The sequence below is a fragment of the Hyaena hyaena genome, unplaced genomic scaffold, assembly GCF_003009895.1.
Source record: "Hyaena hyaena isolate Hyena2069 unplaced genomic scaffold, ASM300989v1 scaffold_823, whole genome shotgun sequence".
In the NCBI taxonomy this organism is placed as follows: Eukaryota; Metazoa; Chordata; class Mammalia; order Carnivora; family Hyaenidae; genus Hyaena; species Hyaena hyaena.
The window spans coordinates 794,603-800,942 of NW_024081456.1; the positions used below are offsets into that span (position 1 = coordinate 794,603).

General features: G+C 52.8%; 1 protein-coding gene across 1 annotated transcript in view; it reads left to right on the plus strand.

Moving 5' to 3' along the window:
- The window catches only part of GLT6D1 (glycosyltransferase 6 domain containing 1), a 9,032-nt gene extending 4,998 nt beyond the window's left edge, over nucleotides 1-4,034 (plus strand). Inside the window, 3 exon segments of the mRNA XM_039219621.1 lie at nucleotides 2,800-2,937; nucleotides 3,372-3,982; nucleotides 3,985-4,034. Coding sequence (XP_039075552.1) covers nucleotides 2,800-2,937; nucleotides 3,372-3,982; nucleotides 3,985-4,034 — 799 coding nt within the window.
- The last annotated feature ends 2,306 nt before the right edge of the window (nucleotides 4,035-6,340 follow it).

The window sequence follows — 6,340 nt, forward strand, 5'->3', positions numbered from 1 at the left end:
TCTCTCTCTCCTAGAAATAAAAAAAAAAAAAAAAAAAAAAAAAAACATTAAAGAATTTTGAGGAACCTCCATACCGTTTTCCGCAGCAGCTGCACCAGTTTGCGTGCCCACCGCCCGGGCAGGGGGGCTCCCTTTGTCCACGGCCCCGCCCACCCGTGTTATCTCTTGTCTGTCGGATACTGGCCATTCTGACAGGCGTGAGGTGGCGCCTCATTGTAGTTTTGGTCTGCGTTTCCCTCGTGATGAGTGAGTGATGTTGAGCATCTTTTCATACGTCTGGCAGCCACCTGGATGTCTCCTTTGGAGCACTGTCTGTTCAGGTCATCTGTCTATTCTTAAAATTATTTTATTACTATTATTTTTAAAGATTTTATTGTTAAGTGAACTCCACACCAACTCCAGCTCACAACCCTGAGATCAAGAATCACATGCTGTACCGACTGAGCAAGTCAGGTGCTCTCATCCGCCCTTTTTTTTAGGGGGGGGGCAGAGAGAGAGAGCACAAGTGGGACACAGGCCCAGAGGGGCAGAAAGAGAGGCAGACGGAATCGTAAGCAGCCTCCACGCCCAGCACGGAACCTGATGTGGGACTCAATCCCATGACCCTGGGGTCATGATCTGAGCCAAAATCAGGAAGCGGACGCTCAATCGACTGAGCCACTCAGGTGCCCCTCTATTTCTCAACTGGATTTTTTTTTTGGTGCTGAGTTGTATAGGTTTTAAAAACCATTTTGGACATTAATCCCTTATCAGGCATGTCATTTGCAAATACCCCCTCCCATTCAGTAGGTTGACTTTTTATCTTGTGGATGGTTTCCTTTTTAGTGCCAGAGCTTTTTAGTTTGATGTAGTCCCAACTGTTTATTTTTGCTTTTGTTGCCCAAAAGCTTAAATCAGCTACTTCAAATATGTGGTTAATAAACCCATGAAAAGATCCTCAACATTGTTAGTTATCTGGGACACACAAACCCAGGTCACGATGAGCTACCACTTCTCACCCTACGATGTGTAAAGGCTGTAAGATGACTAGACTCAGAAAGACCACAGAGATGCTGGCGAGAATGCAGTGGATTTTGAACTCTTACAAACGACTGGTGGGAATGTACAACGGCGCAGCTGCTTGGAAACCTTCGTCAGTTCTTCAAAGCATTAGCTGTGAAATTACAACATGACCGAGAAATTTCACCTCTAGGTGCACACCCAAGAGAATTAAACAAATATGTCTACAGAAAATCTTGCATAGAAATGTTCACAGCAGTACTGTTGATAATCTCTGAAAAACATAAACAACTAAAATGTCCATCGACTGATGAATGAATAAGCAAAATCCATACCATAGAATATTATTTAGCCACAAAAGAAATGAACTACTGATTCAGCTAAATACCCAGAATCTACAATAGAGAGCCTCCCTGCGAGCGGGCCGAGTGAAGGAAGCCAGGCACCAGACACCACACACGGCATGATCCCACTTGTATGAAATTCCCAGATAAGCAAGTCTACACGGACAGAAAGTAGACTCATTGTTGCGGGCATTGCGGCAAGAGGGGAATGGGCAGGGACTTCTGGTGGGTGTATCAAAATATTTCATCTTCTCGGAGGCAACTGTAAATAACGTTGTGTTTTTAATTTTAGTTTCTGCATGTTCCTTGTTAGTGTGGAAACGGATTAATTTTGTGTGTGTGCTGAACTTGTGTCCTGTAACCGTGCTGAATTCCCTTATTCTAGGAGATTTTTTGGGTAGATTTTGTAGGATTTTATGTGTAAACAAATCATCTGCATATGGGGACATTATCATTCTCTCCTTCCTAGCCTGGTGCTTTTATTTCTTTTTCTTACCTTATTGCAATGGCTGGAATTCACAATACTCTGCTGACTATGAGTTGGAGAGAGTGAGCTTCCCTGCCTTGTTCCCAATTTTAGCAAGAAAACGTTCAGCCATTCACCATTGAGTATGATGTTAGCCAGAGGGTTTTTGTAGGTGCTCTTTATTGAGTTAAGGTAACTCTTCTCTATTTCTATTTTTTCTGGGAGTTTTTAATTTCTTTTTTAATTTTCATCATGAGTGGGTGTTGGACTTTGTATAATGTATTTTTCTGTGTCAACTAATACAGGCATCTGACTGTTCTTTAATTTCCTGCTATGGTTGGTGCATCAAGTGATTTTCACATGTTGAGCCAGCGCTGCAGGCTTTAAGTCCTGTTGCTATTGAAAGCAAATCTAATCTCTCTCTTCTTTTTAGACTTTTTGTTTCTGCCCAATTACACTGATGGACCTAACGCAAGAGGGAGAGTTTAGGGAAAGCGCCTTCTGGATCTTCTAGTGAAAAGTGGGGGGAGAGAAAAAGAGGCGGGAGGGGAAACAAAGGCCTTTGGGAGGTGTAGGGACGGAGGTCCTGACTGTGCCTGCAGCCCCGGCTTCGGGTGATATCGGAGAACGTTCTGACTCCCGGCCGCCTGCATTTCAGCTGAGCCGGAGCTCAGAGAAGGGAGCCCCTGGGCTCAAGGGCAGGTGGTGTGGTGACGAAAGCAGCAATTGCTGGGACTTTCGAACTGCCCCACGTGTGTCAGCTCGGAGGGTAAGGCAGCTGCTCAGTCAATCCGTGTCTCTGTTTCTGCACACGAAGAACAAGGGCCATGACGCGCTTACCGCTTAGGCCACCGCCGGGATGGAACGAGCGGCCTCGGCCACGTCCACACAGTGGCCAGCACGTAGCAAGGGCTCTGTAGGCGTCAGCTGGTGTCGCCTGGACGGCCTCTGCTGCAGCACCCGTGTCACTTGCTTCTTGTTTGTGAACAGGAAACGCCCCGATGTTGTGACAACCACAGACTGGCTGGCCCCGGTCATATGGGAAGCCACTTTCCACAGACAGGTCCTGGGGAGGTTCTAAAGGAGACAGAACCTCACCATAGGCCTGGCCGTCCTCGCCACTGGCAGGTAGGGGCCACTAGGTTTGCCCTGTTTTATTCCGGAAAAAATCTGAATGAGCACCCAGGGACCTTCTACCTCCAAAAGGCTGCCCGGAGCCCCCCATCACTACCCCATGCGGCTGTCCTGAGTGGGAACAAGAACGCCTTCCTCGGCTGGGTCGTTAAGGCCACTTGGACGTCGTTTTACAGATACCACTGAGCCCACGTCTTCTTTCTTCCCAACGATCCTTCCAAAACTTTAAGGGCTTTTCTCAGACCCTGTGGTTCACTCTGTCCTCACTGACCGGTGCTGTTGACACTGTAAACGGGCCTGTCTACCGTCACCTGTCGGGGGTCCCGTAGCATTGGTGACTCCTAAGTTAGACGACACATCTGGCGACGCGCATTCCTCTCTCGCAAGCGTTTGGGGAGCGTCTTTCTCTGCGTGTGTGTGTTTTGCAGGACTGCGGATCGGTACCTGGAGCCGTTCATTCGATCGGCGAATAAGCACTTCATGACCGGCTACAGGGTGGTCTTCTACATCATGGTGGACGCCTTGTCCAGGCTGCCGGACCTGGAGCCAGATCCCCTCCGAACATTCAAGGTCCTCACCATCCAAGGAGACAGCTGGGGTGACTCGCACGTCACACGCATGCGGACCCTGGCTGAGCACATCCTGGGGCATATTGAGGACGAAGTGGACTTCCTGTTCAGCATGAGCGCCAACAGGCTCTTCCAGAACGACTTCGGGGTGGAGACGCTGGTCACGTCCGTGGCTCAGCTCCATGCCTGGTGGTACTTTAAAAACAAGGACATCCCTTACGAGAGGAGGCCCATGTCGGCCGCATACATCCCCTTTGGACAGGGGGGCTTCTACTACGACGGCTCGGTGATCGGCGGCGCGCCCCTGGAGGTCTCAACCCTCATAGAAGAGTATCTGAAAGGGGTCGTTCACGATGAGAGGAAGGGGCTGCACAGCACCTACGAAAGACACCTAAACAAGTACTTTTTCACGCACAAGCCCGCCAAGCTGCTATCTCCAGAATACAGCTGGGAGGCGGCGCTGCAGCCCCCGCGCAGGTCCGGTCGGTCAAGGCTGTGTGGCTCTCCCGGAGGCACTTCTGACCCACCTGCTCCTCCTACTAGCGGCCGGGAGGCAGGTTCCCAAGGACACAGGGCCGTCCCCGCGCTCTCCTGGCTTCGGGGGCTGGCGCGCACGCCACCCAGGGGACTGTTTCTCCTTGTGGCTCGGAACTGTCCATTAGGTCCGTGCAAGAGAAAGAATAAAAACGACTATTTAACGTTTACGCACAGTGATGCTGGGCCCCATATACTGTAGAGAGCCCGGGCATCATTTCTGAGGCATAAAATGACTTAATTTTAACTTTTTTATTGTTTTACTGTTTATTTATTTCGAGAGAGACAAAAAGTAGAAGTCTGGGGAGGGGCAGAGAGAGAGGGAGAGAGAGAATCCCAAGCAGGCTCCACACCATCAGCACACAGCCTGATGGGGGCTCGAACTCACAAACGCAAGTTCATGACCTGAACCAAAATCCAGAGTCAGACGCTTAACTGACTGAGCCACACAGGCGCCCTAAGGTGATCTTTTTCATGGAGAAAGATTGTAGTCTAGAAAAGACATACACACACAAAGGGCAAAGGGTTGAAATAAAGGGGAAAAAGCGTTCATCAGCGCACAGAATGCGTCCGTGCCTCGGTCCTGGGTGTGTGTCGCTCTGTTCCCCGCGAATAGGCTCTGTCCAGTGCGTGACGGACACGGGTGGCTAGAGCTTCCTACCAAGTACATGGCTTTCTTTTGTCATTACAAAGAGAGATACCAAGTTCATTTGCTAAAGCTGTAAGCGTATTTATTCATTTAAAAAAGGTAGGTAGCGAGCGCCGTGGTAAAGGCACCCCGCCAGGTGCGACGAGGGACGGGAAGTAGTTCCAGACACAGCTGAGTCCCGAGCAGCGTGGCAGAGCCGGTCAGCATTTCTCCTGCCAGAAGTGCTGAACGTGAGGAGGGGGACGGTGTGGGACGTAGAGGGGGGCGTGGGGGTGTAGGGGGAGGTGGGCGTGGAGGGGGACGTGGGTGTGGGTGGCTCTGGAGGGGAGCTCCCGTGGGAGACGCACGCCGCCATGGAGGAGGGCACTGCGTGTTTAGGGCAGGGAGGGCTCAGAGCCCCTGCGAGGGCTGGAGGGCCCGAAGTTTCTCTTTATGGGACGATAAAGAGGGTTGGTCAGTGCCATGCCTGAATTGTGTCCCCCAGTTAGCAAGTGGAGGCCCTGACCCCACACCCGGCACTCAGCACTCAGCACCCAGCACCCAGCACGGGAGTACCTGGAGACGAGGTCTTTGCAGAGGTGATTAAGTTACAGTGAAGCCACCAGATGGGCCCTGACCCACCGGGACAGGCGACCTTCCCAGACAGGAGATCAGGACACACACACACAGAGGGACGACCATGTGGGGACACAGGAGAAGACGGCCGTCTGCACAACAGGGGTCGGGGGGGGGGGAGCGGCCTCGGGAGGTGGCAGCCCCGCCCTGATCTCGGACTCCAGCCCCCAGGACGTGCGGGATGCGTGTCCTGGGCCCATGTGACGGCCTCCCGAGCGAGCCGTACGTGAACCCCCCCAACGGCAGCTAAAACACCGAATCCTAAGGGGCACGGGCCATCAGTCCCCGGAGTAGAAGCTGGGGGCCGGGAAGGCAGGCACGAGGCTGCATGCTTGTCCCCGGGCCGACCTGGGGCCAAGCCCCGTGCCCTTTGACCGCGTTCCGCCACCCCCATCCGGATGCCATTCGCCACGAAGCTTTCCGTAAAGGCCACGTCTGTCCCATCCCATCTGTAGGGTAGGACCCAGGCGGAGGATCCCACTGATTTAGGCAGCCGGCTTCTTTGACGAAAGGATGCTGCCACGTTCTGGGACATCCACTCCCAGGTTTCACAGAGGGGCTCTCACACAAAACTCGGAGAAAAGAGACATCCTGTGAGCACAGTGCTGAGGATTAGGGTCTCCGGCCCGGCCTGGAGGGGGCGCCGTGCTTGACGCACAGAACAGAAGCGTCTCCCCGGACGGTGGGCGAAGCCCGGGGTCTTATCCGAGGGCTCTAACCTTCCACCTCCCACAAAATCACGGCATTGGGAAGGGGGTGCCGTGAGTGCCGTGGCTTCTTCGGGACGAGGCCAGGTGAGCGCACTCACGTCTGGAAGTTTCAGGCCCCAGAACAAGTGTGTCCACGGGCCAGGAAAGCGGGGTCCGCCCGAGCAGCCCTCCAGGCCGTCCCTCCCAGCCGCGGCGGGCGCTGACGGGGCTGGGGACAAAATGGGGTCTTGCCCATCTGGTAAGTAAAAATAGCGTCTCTTTTTCTGGGATCACGGATGATGTCAGAGCCCCTTTTACACCACAGGGACCAGCTGTCTGAT